This window comes from Hesperophylax consimilis, chromosome 3 (assembly GCF_061612785.1).
Source record: "Hesperophylax consimilis isolate HC1 chromosome 3, BYU_Hcon_1.0, whole genome shotgun sequence".
Lineage (NCBI taxonomy): Eukaryota > Metazoa > Arthropoda > Insecta > Trichoptera > Limnephilidae > Hesperophylax > Hesperophylax consimilis.
The window spans coordinates 32,742,441-32,763,017 of NC_142838.1; the positions used below are offsets into that span (position 1 = coordinate 32,742,441).

Below are 20,577 nucleotides of genomic sequence, written 5' to 3' on the forward strand. Positions count from 1 at the left end.
TCATACATTTACAGGCAGTTTATTCAATTTAAGGACAGGCAAAGTTAAGGTAAATAGCAGATTTTAATATGTGGCGACCGCGTCCGATCCTGGAGCAGTACGTCCGTTACAATATTAATAAGTTAATTTTCACGACTACTGATTACGGTAAAACCCCACACACCGATGAAAGGTTATACCACTTATACCATTGCTTTATTTATATTTTACAGTACGACTTGTACAATATCTCAGCGTGCATGTCGGCATTTTGAAGTTACCGCCAGAGACCTGTGCCCGGCGACCACTTGTAACCAACTGATGTCCGAGATATCTCACATCGGACAATGATCCTATATGCGAGGCCCATACTCTATCTATATATCTCTATCTCTTTGGAATGTAATATGTTTTAAGCCACATTTTTTTTTAAAATTGGGTTGTTTGTGATTTGTTTTCAGGTTAGAATTTGGAGAGATATACCCTCGCTCCATCGATGAGGTTTGGTACAAACGTGCGGTAGAGCAACACTATCTGGAGTCGTCCAGCTTCGTATACTCGGTGGACTACGATACAGGACAGCGCTACCCGGGACTTGATGATGATGAGGATGACGCTTCCTCTGAGACTCTGAGAAAGGATCTGCCCCTGGTGACGGCTACGCATGCTGTGTTCCACACGGTGGAGGGTAAATCTGCGCCTGCAGCTGTCGTTGGTCTGCAATTCCACCATTCCAGTCTGCATGCACTCTTTATCAATATCACTTCATCAGTAAGCAAATACTTTATTATGGCTGTATTGTTTTCATGATGATATTGATCATGTCTACATTTTATTATGTACGAACGTTATCTTTTCCAGTTTTGGAATATTTAGATTTTTTTTCAAGTTTATTTATTTATTATCTTTTCTGCACGAACTTCATAGGTATTTAGGCTCTAGCAACTTCCAAACGAAGCCCATGCCCGTATCTAGGCAGTAGTTACATAATACCACAGACATAGGAATTAATAGACGAGAAGATAATGGCGAGGGGTAAAATCAACTGTTGAAGAACGAAGGGCGTAAGGCTGACTGTGATTCGTCAATAAATCAATCTGACAGTAAATAGGCATCTCGCATTATAATATCACCATTTACTTGTTAAAAGTAAAATCTGCTTTTGAATGAATAGACATTTTTACATGGGAGCGCAAATTACTCGCCACGTTATACACAAATTTGCGAAGTCCAAATTCGGCAAAAAAATTCGGTTCTATTTTCAGAGTCGAATATTTCGTGTAAGTATTTAGTTAAGACACTTTTATAAATGTTCATAATTTACTTCCCAGCCACCAACCAGCTTTGTGTTTCGCGTCCAGACGTTTCTCGATGTGATAGTATATGTTTCTAAAGCTGATCTATATTATACGATGTGAATATGCTTAAAATAAAGTAAAATAATGCTTATATATGGAATGTAATACGACAATTGGGTTTATTCTCTTTTTCACATCTATTTTTACAAGTTTTCATAGTACAAGTCAACATTTTGCCGTGTTATTTCGTAAAATGAACCGATGATGCCTCGACCATAGTTCGCACAAGAATGATGACGTCACGTTTTCAAATTTCACTTGAGACTTTCACTTGACTCAAATACATTTTTTTTGTCATGAATATTTACTTACTGACTTGGTATCCCTGAAATAGCCATTGGGTTTGATGAGTTGAAAACATTGATAAAACATAACCACTAGACATTGGGCCCCATCTCTTATGGAGATCAAATGATTTCATAATTGACGGATGGGAGTGGAAGGGAGTGCATGGATCAGATTTTCTCATTGCGTATGGTCACTGAGAAGTTATCTGATAGTATATTTCATGTCGTATGCTGATAATGCGGTGCTGATTTGAACAGTATAGAAGATATCCAGTCTTTCGTGTCTAGAATGAATGAAGTATGTATGAAGGAGGTAATGATAAATGTAAGTAAGTCTTAAGTCATGGTGTATGGAAGAGAGAGTACGAAAACAGTGTGCAATATAGTTGTGAATGATGATTACTTGGAGCAGGTTGATGAGTTTGTATATTTGGGAAGTAAGTTTACGAGAGATGGGAAGGCTGATAGAGATATTGAAAGAAAGGTAAATGCTGGTAACTCTATTAATGGAGTATTGAAGTGGTTGGCGCTAACAAAAAACTGGCAAAAGAAGGGAAGTCCACAATGGAGGCATGGCATTGGCAGAGGAATGATGATAGTAGACTGAATGCTATAGAAAAGAAATACCTGAGGCGTATGTGTGGTAAAACCATGTATGATCGTGTGAAAATTGTGAACATCTGCAAATAATGCAGGGCTGATGTAAGCGTGGTGAGTAATTTTAAGAAAGGGACGCTCAGATGGTTTGGGCATGCAGAGCGAAAGAGTGATGAAAAGAGTGTAAGGAGAATATATGACGCAAAAATGAATGGTAGAGGTGGGCGGGGACGCCTGAGGAAGACATGGCATGATCAAGTGAATCAGATATTGGAGTCAGAATAATGGAATAGTATGTATGAGACGATGTATGAATGGTAATGAGGCAAGAAGTGTGTGCTAAGACAGAGTTGTCCTCTCTGCCTAAGTTAGTCTTAGTCCCAATTAGTCCCAGAAGTTATGTTGATTGGCGTCGTTAATAAACTCGTGACACATGTTTATCATATCGCTCCAACTCACTTTAAAATATATTTTACCTTCCAGTGTGGAGAATCAACTGCATGCATGAAGACTTGCAAATCTGATGATCTAGACTGCTACGTGGTTGATAATAACGGGTACGTGGTGGTCAGTGAGAACTTGTGGGACTCTGGCCGCTTCTTCGGGGAAGTCAGACCGCCCATCATGAGGCAGCTGGTGGCGGAGAAGATCTTTCGGCAGGTGCAGATCTCCGACTACCAAGCTATTTGCGGAGATTTTCCCGAAAAGCCCAATCCGGCCTGCAGACTTTTAACGGTAAATATGCATTTACTAACCATGTTATATTTAATTTGTTGAAATTTCTTTTTTAGTTTGTGGGAACTGGGAATCGAACCAATGATTTCTGTCTTACCGGGACAACGCCTTTAACTACTCGGCCATTGATATCTGATTATTTTTCGTATTTTTTGTTGATTTTTATATCTCAATATTAGAATAACCAATATTATCCTCAACTTATATAATATTATGTTTCCTCCTACACTCTTGGCGAAACCATCCGATGGGGTCAGATCGTGAGAATGTTGCAGATGCGTTCGCCAGTCAAAGGACGTGAGGCGAACCATCAACATGGAGGGTTGGAAGCGGCTAATGGGCAAATTTAGTCGTAAAACAACCAATAACGATTTAAGGAACCACTGAGCAATACGCTTTCTCGTTTTTTTATTTTTATTTATATTGTGAATTTATACTATATTTTTTGTTTATTTGGTTGCTATGTAGTTTTTTTTTTATATTCGAGTCCACTCATCAAGGGGGAATACAATAGAGACTGGGAATGGATAGGTGGGATTATCATCGGGACTTAAACGCCCGAGACATGCTATGCTCGGGTTTGCATGCATTTTGCATGAAATTTCGAGTAGAAGGATTTGGCTGATTCTACCATGTGGGTTTTCAGTGGGGGGATTTTCGCTCCTGAATTAATGATACTATTTAGGACAAATCAATGGCTTTTGGTGTATCTTCTAAGTGTGGCATTTTGGAATGAAGCAAGACGATTTGTGTTCCCCATGCCTCATATTCGTGAGACGTAAGACATGATGGGGCGTACCTGTGATTTTTAGATTAGAAGTTTGTTTTGAATTGAAGTTTTTGGGTTAGAGTTAAGTAGGGGATATAAAGCATTGGATGTCTTCCTAGCTTTATGTAGTGTGTTTTTTATATGAGTCGTCCATGTTAGTCGTTTGTCAAGGGTCACTCCAAGATATTTGGACTATTTTTGACACGGTATGACCTGGCCGTACATCGTTATTTCCTCTCTCGGAGTCAGGCCGCACTTTCTACGAGAGAAAAAAGAAGGCCATACTCTTTGAGGGATTCGCGTCTATACGCCATCTATCGTACCAATATTCAAGTATGTCGATATTACGTTGTAAACGGTAGGTGACCATCCTGGGTGAACAGTATCTTACCATAACTGTGGTGTCATCTGCGAACAGAGCTTTATGAGATGAATTTTCTGAGAGGGGAATGTCGTGAGTGTAGACATTGAAGAGGATGGGAAAAAGCAGAGACCCTTGCGGGACCCCTGCAGTCATGAAGCGTTTTTTAGAGAGCGCCTCCTTATTTCACTTGAAAAGTACGTACGATGCCTGGTTTGTGGAGTTTGAGAAGTAGGCCGTTTATTCATACTTTATCGAAAGCTTTGGCTATGTCCAGGAAGATGGCGCCAGTTGATCGCTTGGAATTGAAGCCTTCGATGATAATTTCTATGACTCTGAGGAGTTGATGGAGGGTGGAGCGTTTGGCTGTAAAACCGTGTTGCTCTTCAGGTAGTGTTGAAACCTCGTCAATGTGCCTGACGAGCAGTGTCAAAAAATACAAAAATATAGTATTTTAGCCCTATAAGTTGCGATAGGCAACCCACTCATCGGGTAGAAACAAAATCATCCCTCGGGTACTTACTTACCTCACCTCAATTCATAAAACATGGGGATCGATTTCCCCGAATCTCACATTGCACAATAAGATATTATTATACGCTTTCTCGTCTCATGAAGATTTGAATGAAGAGAGTAGAGAAAGCTTTTCGGATTACTTTGGAATACACAACATGTTATGCTGGCGGCGCATGATTATCAAATGAAAATATTTTTGTGTTGCAGCCACAGACATAGGAATTAATAGACGAGAAGATAAAGGCGAGGGGTAAAATCAACTGTTGAAGAACGAAGGGAGTGAAGATGACTGTGATTCGTCAATAAATCAATCTGACAGTAAATAGGCATCTCGCATTATAATATCACCATTTACTTCTTAAAAGTAAAATCTGCTTTGAATGAATAGACATTTTTACATGGGAGCGCAAATTACTCGCCACGTTATGAACAAATTTGCGAAGTCCAAATTCGGCAAAGTAAGGCAGCTTCTATATTCAGAGTCATAGTTAGTTCAGAGTATTTAGTTAAGACACTTTTATAAATGTTCATAATTTACTTCCCAGCAACCAACCAGCTTTGTGTTTCGCGTCCAGACGTTTCTCGATGTGATAGTAACAACTGATTCATATTATACGATGTGAATATGCTTAAAATAAAATAAAATAATGCTTATATATGGAATGTAATACGACAATTGGGTTTATTCTCTTTTTTCGCATCTATTTTTACCAATTTTCATAGTACAAGTAAACATTTTGCCGTGTTATTTCGTAAAATGAACCGATGATGCCTGGACCATAGTTCGCACAAGAATGATGACGTCACGTTTTCAAATATCACTTGAGGCCGTACGCGAGCCCAGCCGGCTCAATGGAACCGGTATGGGGAGTGGGGATAATACGCTTTTAATCACTTAGGGCAGGTCTACTAATATTCATATGTCTATGGTTGCAGCCTTTTATATATCTACAGCAACTATGGGGCTGGCTCGTATCGTCATTATTCTGGATGTGGCAACATTCTTCAATCCTAAGTTCCGATGCTTACAGTTATACCGAATTCAACGAGGAAGGTAAGAAGGTATTTGTTAGTAACCTGCGTAATCATCCTTCGATTATGTACCTAGTTACAGGGCCGGCTTGTGAAGGCGCGATTGGGGCAGTCACTTTCAGCAATATCCAAATTGCCCCGATTAATGTTTACACGTCTAACCACTTCCAGAAATACATACTTATTTTGTAGATTCGCCTATCCAAAGACTGTATAAACTGGAGAATTTGTATTGTTTCGAAGACGTTTTAAGATATGATAAGCCAAACAATGTATACGTGGATATTCGATATATCCACAATGATATGTATATAAACTAATCATGTCACTAATTTTTGTTGTTTTGTACATAATATCAAATTGTAAAGACTTAAAAAAATTACATTACACACATTTATATGTATACTTTAAAAGTGGAGATGCAACTGGGCTCTTGTAATAAATTATCAGTTTTTAACTGCTGTTTTTGGACCGAAGGATGACAATTAACACAATTTCATTTGTGAAGGGATTCACAATGCCATTTATTATAATACTCCAAGTTAGTTATTCAAACCATTATTTTATTATTAAAGGTGAACATATGTTTACAAGACAAGGTTTTGTGTAAACCACAAATGATAACCAATTATTATACGCAATAATTATTAGCTTGAAACACAAATATAAGTAAATTGAAAAAATCTTCCGAGAAAAAACCGGCAGTCAGAAGGTGCGGGTTCAATTCCCGTCAGCGGCATTTATTTTTTCTCGGAAAATTTTATCTGGAATATTTACTTATAATAATTTATTAAATCCAGATAAATCCGCCCATATATACCACAAACACAGTGTTGAGTCATACATGAGTGAGGTTATTAAGGAATTTACTTGGCTTGACTTCAGAGTTACCTAGTTGTAGTAATTACCCCACGAATATAATAAAAAATGCTTATGTGTACCTATGTAACATTTCCAGACATATACCCGAACTACGATATAGTCGATCCAGATGACAATGTTTTGGATCCAAATCTCAAGCGCAACGATAAACAGCAAGTCACTTATGTGGATACTAGAATAATCATCAACCGTACTGTACCCGCCCCATGCGACAAGGAGGTAAAATAACAACCAATTAATTATTTTCTATGGATAGTTCACTATGTGCAGATATATTTACCGGCAGAGACACAGTCTTAATAATCGAAATCTGCAAAACAATAATTTTACCATGCCGATATCATTATTTGCCCGACATCATTATGAAATCGAATAGACATTTTATATTGTCTGGAGCTGTGAATAATCTTCTATGTTCTGTATAAATAAAAATGTAAATATTCGTTTGTTAAAAATATTAAATATCGGAAAGTTTTTCACCGATTGCTTTGAAATTTTGACACAACTTTGCATTCAAATACGCGTGTGTTTTTATTTATCTATATTATATAGATGTCACATGTGACAGGTAAAAAAATGATTTTTTTTTCGAACAGTGCCTTTTGAACGTAAAAGAAACACGCGCTTTTGTTTATCTATCTGCATAGACAGAGTGAGTTACAGCAACGCGTGGCGAGGCACAGCTAGCATACAATAAATATTTGATATCCAACAATATTCAGTATTTCCTTTCCTCGCGGTTGGTTTAAAAAGGGTTCGTCTTGTGAATGTTATTTGATAATTTTTTAAAAACAGGTATTGCACTATAATTCCCGATTTTATTTATCGGTTTTCAGGTTTGGCTATATCAACTTCAGCAATATCCGGATAAGGAACGGGCTCCTTACAAAAATCCTGCAGATGGGTGTGAACGGTAAAAAAGAATAATTGAAATATGTATTTGTAAATTAATTCAAATTAATTGCAATTGAAAAAAAAATTGAAAGAATTGAAAAAAATTACGTTGTAAATCGGTAGATTATACTTTCTGTGCTGGTATTAAGACAAAACTGCAATTATACTTTCTGTGCTGGTATTAAGTCAAATTTGAATTATAATTCACCAGAAAAGTACGAATGATATATTCATTGTTCATATATGTACGTATTTTTTTACATTAACCCCGCACATGAGGCCCTGAGGAAAATAATTTCCCTAAGGGGCTCTCTCGTCTTTTGGGATGTTGTGTGGAGAGTCTTTTTTAAGGAAAGGAAGGAGAGGAAGTTCTGGGAAGAGTAAAATGTATGAGGGTTGGGTAGCAATCTAGGGATCAGTGTGTTCATGAGTGACGATTGACAGAGGTGCTTGTTATCAAATAAATGGTTCCCAAGGCGGCGGTAATCAAACCCGCCTCCCAAATTAAATTTAACATCATATATCATGCCAAATTATGAGATATGGGTGTATTATAATCACGATATCGAAAAACAAACAAAAAAAGCTATCTTACTGATTGCTGAGTGCTGATTGATTTAAAAAATTGCCACTGTCCTGAGATCCCCATTTACCGAATAGAGAAACTTAAAAAAATAAATGTTCTCTTAAAATTTTGACGAGGTAATTTGTTGCAATACTCAGGCCCTACGTGGTGCAGGCGGTGCCGGGTACCAACCTCGTATTGGTGGTGGTGGACGCGCTCTGCCCGGAGGATGAGCTGACTCCCCCTCTGCGCGCAGCCCCGCGGCGCCTCACTAGCATGAACACCAACCTGAGCCTGGCCTGTGACAAGGCCAGCTCGATGCCCCTAGCGAGGATGCCGCTGCAGGGGTGTGTCAACTACCATCCTAATGTGAGTCATTCTGTTGCTGAACATGGTATTGTCAAGCGAGTACAATAAAACAACTAGGTCATCTTACATCATCGAACTTTTTTTGACGTTAACTTCACACAAATGGCACCGAGGAATATAATTCCACCCAGGGCCTTTGTCTTCTTTGTGTGGAAAGTCTTTTTGAAAAGAGGGAGGAACCTTGGTCTTAAAGAGACCCGTGTTGTAGGAGAGAAGAGACACGGAGGTCAGCAAATCGTTTCAGCCGAACTATTGAACTCTAGAACGAGTCGTAGAAAGAACCCGTTTTCATGTGACTAGTATACTGTTAGGGAGATATACAAAGATGGACAGATGTACAAAATTTTAAGTAAAAAAGATTAGTAACTTTTTTAGAAATTTCAATGTTTTAAGGTATCTTTCAGGTACAAGAGTTGAATTGTATATATGGACAAAATAATATTTTTCTATGAAAAAATATTTTTGTATCAGAAAAAAAACGGAATATCGAAAAAAGTTTTTTGTCTCTTTTACTTCTACCATAATCTTTAATCGCCTCCCGAAGTTTGAGCACTTTCCCCCGGACACCCTGTATATGAAGAGTTATCTGAATAGTTTAGGTTTATGATGATAAGGCTCAATTAATTATAACGTGCTAAATAATTAAGCAAATGAATATTTATCTGTTATCACAAATTTTACGATGCCGAATCCTTTGAGGCTTATCTCGCACGATGAGTCACCTTGAAAAGATTTTAAATCACCGTACACGTGTCATATCGCCAGTTCAAGGATGAATTGACGAATTAAGAAAGACAAAACTGTGGAACCTTAGTAATTAAATATCAGCGTATTATAATATTTCTGTTTAGATATAAGAATAATTGCTCTACATTAACACGTGTAGAAACTGTTGAATTTTAACCCAATAAATACGCAAACAACTGGCCCAATTAGTCGGTTGTCCGACAACAATCGCGAAGTTGTGTTTCAATTGCAAATCCTTCCTTAAGGTACCCCCGAGAGGAAACCGGACTTTTACAGTCAATGTCAGTGGCGTAGGTGTCCAGTACATTTATGGCCTTCGAGCCGGATCTTTCTTCAAAAATTAAGAAATATGACACCGTAACTGCGCTCCTGAAATGGCGCCGCTTCAAGGAGAGGATTAGTGCCGGCACCCGAAAACTTGGGAAACAGTTAGAGCACTACATGAGGAGAATTTGGGTTTACAACGCCAATTAGAAGAGGATTCAACAGGAAGAGACTCGGTACTTACAGAGCCGAGAAAAATAGTGTACACCATCACTGCGCTTCTGGAAAGGCCACAAAGCACCTACATCCAGGGGTGGTCATTTTGAAGACAGCGATAACTCACAATTTATAGAGGAAATCGCTAGACCCTTGGGGGAAGAGCTTCGGAGACAAGAGCGGTCATTCTATCGTGGGCAAGAAGAGGCTGCACGATGCTTCCACCGCCTACTAGAAGAATCTGTTTGGCACTTCTGACTTAATCAAAATGAACAAGAAGAGTGCACAAGAGTCTACACGGCGCTTCCATAATTAACAAGACGAGGCTGCACAGAAAATGGGTGCAGTGATGGCAGCTTACCTTTGTGGCATCCCGTTGCTCCCCCACCTAGTACCATCTGAGGAAAAACAGCAGACATCGTTCTCGCCTCAGCAGATTATACCAGAGGCATCCATGGATGTGATGAAAGTTACGCAATTACCGTCGGCCTCTGAGCAGATGCTTCAAAAAAATTAATAAAATTAAAATACACAGAGTGCAACTAGTGGTTGGAAGACCACCCTCACATTACTGCCCGAGGATATACCGGGAATACCGTTCTCGCCTCAGGATCCGCCAGAAGATTCCACGGCTGTGATAGAAAAGCCACAGCTACCGTTAACCTTTGTGCAACAGCTTCATACAAATGAAGAATATTATGAAACATTGTCGCATTAATGTAAGCGAAGAGTAACGACTCGCAAGGGAAGGGGTCGAAAACCAGGCATAATATGGCGCTGATGGAAAGTGAAATTAATCCATCCGGAGGCGTATGGTGCCCTGGAAACACCATTCACGAGGACGATTTAAGATTTGTGAAATATGTAAAGTCTGTGAAAAATTAGATATTTATGAATCTGCCAAGTGATACTTACCAATTGAACTCTAGCGGCACAAGAAGTGTATCCACAAATAAGATTAATCGAATGAGAGAATGCCGATGCACGCAGCAGTTGTGCCAAGAATAAGTTTTGAAGAGAATGTGGAAGGAATCTTCCAATATAAACAATGGAGTGAGTCAACTTGGTTCCTAGATACGGAACAAAGAATTGCCATTGCTGCGAACATAAAATAAATATTGCTTCAGGTGAAAATGAAAACATATCATATAAATGAAAAAAAATATTTTTATTTATATGATTCCTTGACTTTTTAAAAGTCTGATGAATATTCAGGAACAACTTTTAATTTATTTTGAAGGTTATACTATCAATGTAATATATTGTTGAAGAAGAAGATAATACCATCAATTCTAAACGAAACATGAAACAGTACAAGACACAGAAACATAAAAAGATAACGGTCACAAGTCACAACTAGGAATTGAACCCAGGCTCTTTTGTCTTACGGGGACAGTCGTCTTAACTAACGTCTTTCTAGTCATGACCGTAATCTTTTTATTTTTTCTATGTCCTGTAGTTTTTCATGTTTCGTTTATCTTCTTCTTCAGTAATTATTTATTTATTTACGGTACATGTAGATATTTCTATAAGTAAAAGATCAATGTTTTCGTTACTTGTGTGGCACGTAGCGCCGTCTTGTTGAAAGTAAACGTTGTCCAGATCAATACCATCCATTCCGACCATAAAAAATCATTAATCATCTCTTGATAGCGATCCATTCACCGTAACTGTTGCTCCAGCCTCATTTTCGAAAAAGTAAGGTCCAATGACTCCGCCGGACCATAAACCGCACCAAACAGTCACACGTTGAGGATAGAGAGGCTTTTCAATAATAACTCGTGCGTAAAAAAACGTGAGCATAACATTTTAATATTTCTGTTCCAGGAGAGCCATGTTTACGAAGAACAATGTGGAGATGAAGAAGCTTACGAATTTGGAGTTTCTGCGACTGCGCGCAAAGTGAAAGCTGAATCCGCTTGTGAACGGAAACCAATAATACCGCCTCATGTAATACTAGTTTTAAGTATAACTGCGCTGTTTTCAGTTCACATTTAATGCGATTAATAAATAAAAAAAACCACCCTGAATTCGATTATCCATGTGAAGTGTGCACCGCATACATTGCGCGCTTCACTGCGACGCCCCTGCCGGTTTAAAGCTTTTGTAAATACTGTTAACTTTTGCCATAAAATAAAGAACACAAAGAATACCTTGTGCACGTTTTTCGTGACACAAATATTTGCCAAATCGGGGCTTCAATGTCCAATACAAAACTGTGTTTACGAAATTCAAATGGGATAGAGATGTCGGGTATATGTAAGACAGAGCGCTCGGCTGTGGGCAAAATGCAACGTTTCTTCTTTATTTATGGCTGTTACCTTCAGCCATACTCTTTATAATTTAAGTAAAGCTTTGTATATTAAAAATTGGGTGGCATTAAAAAGTTTAGTTTTTTAACAAAATATATTGGTATATCATTTATCCAATGTGAAATAGAAATTAATAATAGTAATTAACCCTCCGTCTGGTGCACCTGATCTGACAGGCACATCTCGGAATCTTTTCTTACCCCCTCCCCACCAGAGCGGCGTCAATTCCCGCCCTTCTCAGTACTTTACTGTCTTTAGGAAGGCGCATTGAATCACCCTACGCAGTTTCTCATCTATTCTGATAAATTGGAGAGTAGTACGTGACGACTGTGTTCTTGCACGCGATTTCTTTTTATTTTTAAGGCGACACAAGTCTCTAATATCGCGGGTTTGCTCAGCGCACATATTTCAATCATTTATGATGAACGCATTACTAAAATCTCAAAGGTTTCTAGAAGGATCCCAACGGATGCAAGTTATTTATATTTAAGATTAATTAAAAAAGGCCCTTTTCTTTAAAATATTTCATGTAAAACGGTTTGAAAATTTTATAAAGCGTTCTTACGTCATGTTTTCCACTTTCTTTTAGAGATTTGATAGGGCAAATTCAATCGCAGGTCTGTCCATATCGCAAGTATGCGCGTCGCATATTATTGTGCACAGCTGCTTCACTTGAGTCGTGAAGATTCTGGCTATATTTTAGGGTATTGTCTCGTATTAAGGTACTCAATCTATTAAGGTTATCAATTCTAATGAACATAAGCTGTCTGGTTCTGATTGAAGATGGTTCTAGTAACATTCAAGCGCCTAATAACATACGTTTATTTTATCTAATTTTAATGTTTGAAAATGATTTCGTTTTTGCCCGTTTCAAAATAAGATTTTTTTTTTCACCATAATATAGTTTATTTCATCAAAATTAATTTATTCTCTTAGTATACATCCCATTAAAGATCAGCGATTACTTTGTAGATCTGAAATTAATATAGGTAATAGTAAGATAGGTGAGAGTAATATAGGTAAGAACGGCCATTTTCAAACTAGTGCCTGCCAGACACATTGCGCAGGAATTCAGGTGACCCAGAGGTGCGCTGTCGGGGGGTTAAAATAAAGTTATCCTGTTGGAGCACATAATGTGGGGGGCAAAACATCCAGTGAGGCTCACATTAGCAAATAATATTTTAAAATATGTAAAGTTTTGGTTTTTAATAAAAAATAAACTAAATGTAACTAAAGCAATATTATATTTGTTCTTAAATCTTCATAAATGATTTTTTTACTGTTTTATCTAACTGTGTCTATTATGTATATTAGGATAAATAAATGCTCTTATTCACTGTTTATTATTTATTTCATTACTCACTTTAGATTTCCATGGACTTCATAATAAGACGTCACTCATAATCCAGGGTACGACACCAAAGTCAAGTCTAAAATAAATGAATAGTACCTACTACTTTTAAGAGGAACGGCTATGCGGTCTTTATCATAATAATGGTCTATATTTTATGATTTAAAACAATAATAAATAATGTATAATAAAGTAGCACATATTCGTACTAAATAGTTGCTATACTTTTGGATTAAAAAAATAATTTTTCTGTTTATTTGGGTATTTTGATTTGTAAATTTAAGTTTTGTTAACCCCCCTTTGAGGTGATTTTGCACAAAAATGGCGATATACAAATCATCCAAATATAATTATTATTTGTATGAAAAACGCTGGGCAGCTGTTCCACTTGATACACAAGCTTATCTATTTAACTCACCCTTATGAGAATAGACATAAGCCTTTGTGACAAAGTGAAAAACCATCATTCAGAAGCGAAACTTTGCAAGATGGCTATAACTGTGTTTAGTGACTAGATCTGAATAGTGAGGTACCTTCTTCCTACCTTTCTCTCCTTAATCTCCTTTTCCCACTAAGCAACCTCACAAGATTCCCCAAAAAATAACAGTCTTTACAGTCCTGGCTACGAGTAGTTGCGATTCTTGTGAAATTTATACACACTATAAGCACTTTTTAGGGAAAATATCCCTAAATAAAAATCCCACTATTTGAATTATATCAACGGCATAATATTTATATGAACGAAATTTGGAAAAATATTAACCGAACTGCCGCAGTTTTACTAAGCACATATTATGGAAATTCCTCAACAGTAAATAATTCTTTAAAAGCCTATATTTTATAATTTAAAACAAAAATAAATAAAGAAGCTCGTACCCGTTCTAGATATTTGCTATATCTTCTGATTAAAAACAATATTTTCAGTTTGGTTGGGAATTTTGGCGTCAAATTCAAATTTAAGTTTTGTATGATAAAAGTCGAACAAAAACAAACTGCGAAACTGAAAGTTTTGATCACTGTTATCATACAACTATTCAAAAGCGGCGCGCCGCGATCGATAGTAAGAAATGTGAAGCGGAAAGTACCCACCTACGTTTACGTGTCCGTACAGTGTGAACACGTAAAGCTTTGCGCATGCGCACCAGCCTGCGTGAATATGCGGCGCAATCACCCCATTACCAGCCCCAATCTGACATTTTGTCTCGTAAACTTTCTGCCACTCATTCCACGGAGTACTAATATTCAACTGAGCAATGTCGTAATAGTGGTGATTTAGAGAGGAATATGGAAAGGGGATTATACAGTTTCTTATTTTCCCTTATAATATTCATTCTCCTTCCTCCCTCGTATACAACCTACAACAATGAAGAGGAAACGATCAGATTTGGCCTGTGAGTTATCTATTCAAAATGATTTTTTTTTGGTGACGTTACACCATGTTATTTGTTATTCACCCGGATTGATATAAACTTGTACTATATTACCACAAGGGTAGCGATATTAAACGTACAGCAGTATGACAATGGTTGACATTATTTCTTTATAATATTTCATAAAGATCTGTTTCAATAATTGATCAGTCCTATATTATTGTTTTATGCCCATTAAATAGTTAAAAAAATATCTAGGTAGGTAATAAACTTGTGTATTTTTCGTATTTAGGTAAGATCGTTGGCCACACTTTACGTTTTTTTTAAATAAATCCCTTTGATTCGCCTTCATATAAAAGCCACCAATCTGCATTTGGCAATTTTTTGATTTTAACATTCTTAAGTAAAATGAAAATTGTATGGAATGACAACCTTTTCCAATAATTTCTGTCAAGTGTATGATATATTCATATGTTGGTATTATAGAAGGTTGGCTAGAATAAACATTGGACCATTTAATTCATGTATATTAGGTAGGCACTATTTTGGCGGAACACTGGAAATAAAATTAGGGTATTAAAGCGTAGCTTAATGCTTAATCACTATTTTGATTAATCTTTATAACGAATTGGTGTACATTATGTATACCAAAAAATATGCTTTAGATAAATTGAAGGTTTTACTATCGTTTTGCTTGAGTAGAATACAAATAAAAAAATAAATGACACAATAAAAAATATAAATGTAAACTACTAAAAAAAACATTTTTTCAATAGAAATGTATGAACGCGTAAAGGAAACCACTTTAAAAAAATACAATATTATAGCTAAGATTATCTTTAACAGTTTCACTTGATTAAATTTTTTGCTTTCTTATAAAATTATTTACAAAATAAATAAAAACCAGTTTTGTGCTTGAAATCGAACGTTTCTAGACTCCGTTTGTCAAGCGATTTTAATGCTTATTACCTACAATATAAGGTATACCAAGAATATACACATTTTTGGCTTGAAGCTTCTTCTTAAGGCAATTTTTTTTTTCAGTTTCACAGTTTTAAATATGTTTGTATGTAAACAACCTAGCCTAACAAAACCTATCCTTACCTGTTCTAACCTTACCTAACAAATACTAAGAAAACCCAACATAACCAAACCCAACCTAATCAAACCTATACTAACCTAACCTAACCCAACCTAACCTAACCTAGCATTTACTAACCTAACCTATACTAACCGTCAGATTTTAAGATTTCAACAACATTATAAGATTTTTTTATTATTATATAACATTTATTATTTAATCACAACAACATTATAACAATTAAAACTCAAATAAAAAGCTAGTAGATCAGAAGTAGTAACATTCTGACATCAGATACAGACTGAAACTGAATCATTTTTATTTTTTATCAATGTGAATAAAACATTACTTAATGCCAAATTACTATTTTGATAAATCTTTATAACGAATTGGTGTACATTATTAATACCAAAAAATATGCATTAGATAAATTGAAGGTTTTCCTATCGTTTCGCTTGAGTAAATAAACAAATAAAAAAATAAATTACTCAATGAAAAATATAAATGTAAACTACTAAAATAAATATTTTTCAATAGAAATGTATGAACGCATAAAGGAAACGACTTTTAAAAATTACAGTAGGTATTATAGATTATCTGTGACAGTTTCGATTGATTAACTTTTTTGCTTCTTTATAAAATTATTTACAAAATAAATAAAAACCAGTTTTGTGTTTGAAATTGAACGATTCTAGACCAGTCACCAGTATCAAAAAGATTACCCGCTTTTAACATTAATGAACACTAGAAACAAACAGTTAACTATCCAGCAGCCAAGTGGGGGAGTAGGTAGTACCCAAAATTACTATCCTCCTTATATTAGCTTAAATACTTGACATAATATTTTAGTAATTTACATATTTCTGCGCAAATACATAAGTTATTATTAATAATTGAGTGAATAATTGGGATTTCTATACTTTAAAAGCCCATAAGACAGAAAAATCATGAAGTCGTCGGAAAACCCACTTGGTTACAAACGTTTTGTTTGGCATCTTGGCCTGTCAAGAGTTAATAGCTAAAAATATCTGTATTTATTATAAATATGTGGCCTATCAACTTATTTGTGCAGAATATGAAAGGAAGAAAGAGGCTAGTGCGCAAATACGCATATATGCAGGCGTAACGTATGAAAACATGTGTGCGGACAGTTCTTAACAGTAGTCGCACACCCAAAGACTATTTTCTTTTCCTATAATGTTCCTTCATATGGAAGATTCTTCAAGTTGTGTGCGGAAGTTAAATCATGTGTGCAGACAATTATTAACAGTTGTGCGGCCGCACACCAGCACGCCTTAGAGTGAACATTTTTTTTTTTTAAATTGAAAATGTGGGTTAGTTAATCAGATTTGTCATGTTTATGATAATATTTCCACTCATTGTTTTATATTTGACAGCGTGCACGCCTGGGCAGAGAAGTTGGGAGCAGATTTGTGGCACTTCGCAGACTATATTACTAGAAGAAAGGAGGTCCAGGATGTATGTATATATATAGTTTTCTATTATGTGTAGGTACTTCATTTAGTTATTTGTATGGTGAATTGTTTAGTTATTTGTATGGGAAGTGCAATCATACCGGTTTGAAAGAATTGGATTAACTAATTCCCGGAAGTGCAATCATACCGATTTGAAATGATATCACCCATTACATAAGTTCATTTCTACTACGTTTCAGACAGATTTCTACGACACACTAGTACTCTTAGTGTAGGTATTGAACCCTTTGCCATATTCAATGTCTTTCCTTCTAGCTACCGGCTTTTGTCTTTACTCTTTCATTTAATCCGGGCCTCTTTAAGGCCCACAATAATAAATCAACTATGTTGCCCAGCCGCTGATTTAGTTCCCCTGTCTGTGCACTCTACGGACAAGGGCGCTCTTGTGAGGTGTCACAAAAAAAATTCTCCTTTAGTTTCTAATATCTGACCATGTACTATTTCAGAGCTTTGAGACGGCCCAGATAGAAGTGCGTGATGGCAAGAAGATTGTGGAGCAGATGGCCGCTGACATCAGCAACATGATGGATCTGAAGATCAGCGCCGTGAGACGGTTGATGGACGCCGCCGAGAACATGGCCGTGACACTCCAGCTGCGTGACCCCACCGCTACGGTACCCCCCTCCTTTGAGTTCTACAACAGTAAGAGGATCGAGCCGCCGGGCACCCCCACCACCCCCTCGTATGCTCCGGCGGGCGACGATGAGAACGGAGGCCCGCCACCCATCCGGGAGATGGTGCTAACGCCCAATCCACACTTCAGCAATATTCCCGTCAACACAACCTTCAGCAGTGTGCATGTGCCGACCAATGTGTATGAAAGAGGTAGGCAGTTGTTTATGTATTTATTATTTATTATATAAAAGTCACCAACACGCTGTTTCAAGTTTTGAGATATCTAAATTTGAATGTTGATTTGAATGGGACCGATCTTTTCTGTAGGTAAAGTTTGCCTGAGTTGCCTCGGATGTGGGAACTTTCACACATAATAGCCGCTCGAGTATACTCGGGCATAGTCCCCAAGCCGTTAATGTTCTTGTAACATATTTTAGTTATCAACTTTGCAGTATCTCAAAAATGTGTATTGTGGTCTGGTGACTTTTGCCTAAACAGCGACATTATGTACTTACATAATATAACATTACATAGTAGGGTGTATCGATTTTTAACTTTTTTTTTTGTTTTCAAATTCCAAGTTGAGAAAAAGTTGCTATTAGGTACCACAACTTACCACAAAAAGTTTTGGATTTTTAAAAAAATGTTTAGGTCTCCCGCACAAAGCCTAAAGTTTTAATTTTTTTCAAAAAATATCCAATTTTTTTTAAATTTTAAAAAATAAAATCGTAACGTTTGTGTTTATTCCAAGTTAAAAAACAGTAATATTAGGGCATAAAAATAAGTAAGAAACGATTTTTTTTATAAAAAAATGGATTTTAGGTCTCCCGCACAAGCCCTAAAGTTTGTTAATTTTGATGAAATTTTGTAATTTTGTATACATATATGAACCATGTTTTTTTTTAAGTTTAAACCACCGGAATTAATTTTAATTTTCTTACAGAAGGCATAAAATGAGTTCAGAACACAAAAGTTACGATTTTATTTTTTTAAATTAAAATTTTTTTTTTATATTTTTTGAAAAAAATTAAAACTTTAAGCCTTGTTCGGGAGACCTAAACATTTTTTTAAAAATCCAAAACTTTTTGTGGTAAGTTGCGGTACCTAGTAGCAACTTTTTCTCAACTTGGAATTTGAAAACAAAAAAAAAGTTAAAAATCGATACACCCTATTACATAGTAGTACAAATGTGGGATTATTGCCAGGTTATTATTGCAGATTGTCCACCAACTTGTCGACAAAAAATTATCACATGGCGGTTTCCACATTATTGAAATTTTTTTTTCATGTTCGCATCAAACCTAACCTAAGGTATATTATCTGATATCCTATTCTGAATGCCTGATTACGGAAACCGAGCAATTTACAATATGCCTAATATCACATATTTATTATTCCCTTTAAGGGGGTGATAGATTACGCTATAAGTTCAAAGTGTTTTATATAACTCCATATTGCTCTTCATACAATCCCGTACAGAACTGTCACTCCTAAAAAGATGATGTGTTATAAATGTTGGCGTTGCGACTATATGCGCTGTGATCTGCTAACCAGGCAGAAAATTATGAAAATTTGAAAATTATGCGACCCACTCTCCTACCTACGACAGGAGAAGGGGTCAGAACAATGTACGTAGCGCCGTAATTACACGGCTGTCATTTGTCAAAGTGACAGATCCCATACAAAGAAGTGATATTCCGCGGCAGTTCCCAATTCATGTGACCTCCTATCCTGAGGAAGATTATAGTGTGATGTGTCACCCCAACATATAATACGTACAAGCCACGCCTTTACGTTGAACTAGAAACTTCAGATGGAATTAAGCTATGTGAATTTAATGAAGTTAAAGCTTTCCATTCTAGAATTTTTGTTCTGGTTTTTAATAAATATTATGACATATATGTGGGTACATAATTAACAGACTAATATAATCGATTACTTTTCACAGCGGACGATGTGATAGATGCCATAAGGTGGTCAGAAAACTTGGATTCTATTTTCACGAGTAACTACAAGGCTGATCCATCTCTGTCCTGGCAGTACTTTGGGAGTTCAACTGGCTTCATGAGGCACTACCCGGGTAAGATAGTTGTAATGTTTATAGTATTAAAAGGGGTCACATTAAAACATATACTTTCCAGCCAATGATGCTACAATACATCTAGACTTGCTATTGCCTGACAAACTCAAGATAAAATGTAGCAAGTAAAAAACTTAATTCAAACGTTGTTCATGTATACACTTCAAAGAATATGTATGTATGAATGAAATAAATTATTTCATATTTGGGTTGAATACTACGTTCTACATCATGGATGTGACTGAGATAACAAGATATGCTTAATTATTATTTTTTTTGATAAATTAATGTTTTAAAGACAAGATTTTATTTATGCATAGCACAAAGGATAACAATTATTTTTATAAGCAATAATTGTTCGCCTGAAACACTCATCCACATTGAAAAAATCTCCTGATAAAAAATACATGACGCCAACGGGACTCGAACCCGTGTCCATTCGATTTCCGGTCGAAAGCTCTGACCACTGAGCTATGGGGGCTTATTTCTTACCCGAGAAAATATTCAATATATGCTAGTGTTTCATTCAACAATTACTGCTTTTTACATTTTTTCACCTGAGAACAACCAACTTTATTTTTATATGAGAAAGGCATTGTAAGTGCTAAATCTCTCACTAGATGGCGTTGATACAAATTGTATACATTTTTTAGGTGAAATACTTGGACTTGTCAAATATTAATTATTATTTTTTTTAAATA

The 20,577-nt window shown here is 36.3% G+C and overlaps 2 protein-coding genes across 7 annotated transcripts in view; both read left to right on the forward strand.

Annotated features, from left to right (window-relative positions):
• The window catches only part of LOC149425305 (voltage-dependent calcium channel subunit alpha-2/delta-3-like), a 30,134-nt gene extending 17,069 nt beyond the window's left edge, over positions 1-13,065 (forward strand). Inside the window, exons 18-24 of the mRNA XM_089651071.1 lie at positions 441-750; positions 2,705-2,956; positions 5,539-5,656; positions 6,593-6,735; positions 7,353-7,429; positions 8,134-8,344; positions 11,399-13,065. Of these exons, the coding sequence (XP_089507197.1) occupies positions 441-750; positions 2,705-2,956; positions 5,539-5,656; positions 6,593-6,735; positions 7,353-7,429; positions 8,134-8,344; positions 11,399-11,569 (1,282 nt within the window). The 3' untranslated portion in view covers positions 11,570-13,065. The remainder of the gene's footprint in view (positions 1-440; positions 751-2,704; positions 2,957-5,538; positions 5,657-6,592; positions 6,736-7,352; positions 7,430-8,133; positions 8,345-11,398) is intronic.
• Positions 13,066-14,429: 1,364 nt separating this feature from the next.
• stj (voltage-dependent calcium channel subunit straightjacket) overlaps positions 14,430-20,577 on the forward strand; it is a 52,926-nt gene continuing 46,778 nt past the window's right edge. For all 6 annotated transcript variants that reach the window (XM_089650423.1, XM_089650427.1, XM_089650432.1 and 3 more), the window contains exons 1-4: positions 14,430-14,625; positions 17,083-17,164; positions 17,628-18,006; positions 19,745-19,876. In XM_089650423.1, coding sequence (XP_089506549.1) covers positions 14,519-14,625; positions 17,083-17,164; positions 17,628-18,006; positions 19,745-19,876 — 700 coding nt within the window. In that variant the 5' untranslated portion in view covers positions 14,430-14,518. The remainder of the gene's footprint in view (positions 14,626-17,082; positions 17,165-17,627; positions 18,007-19,744; positions 19,877-20,577) is intronic.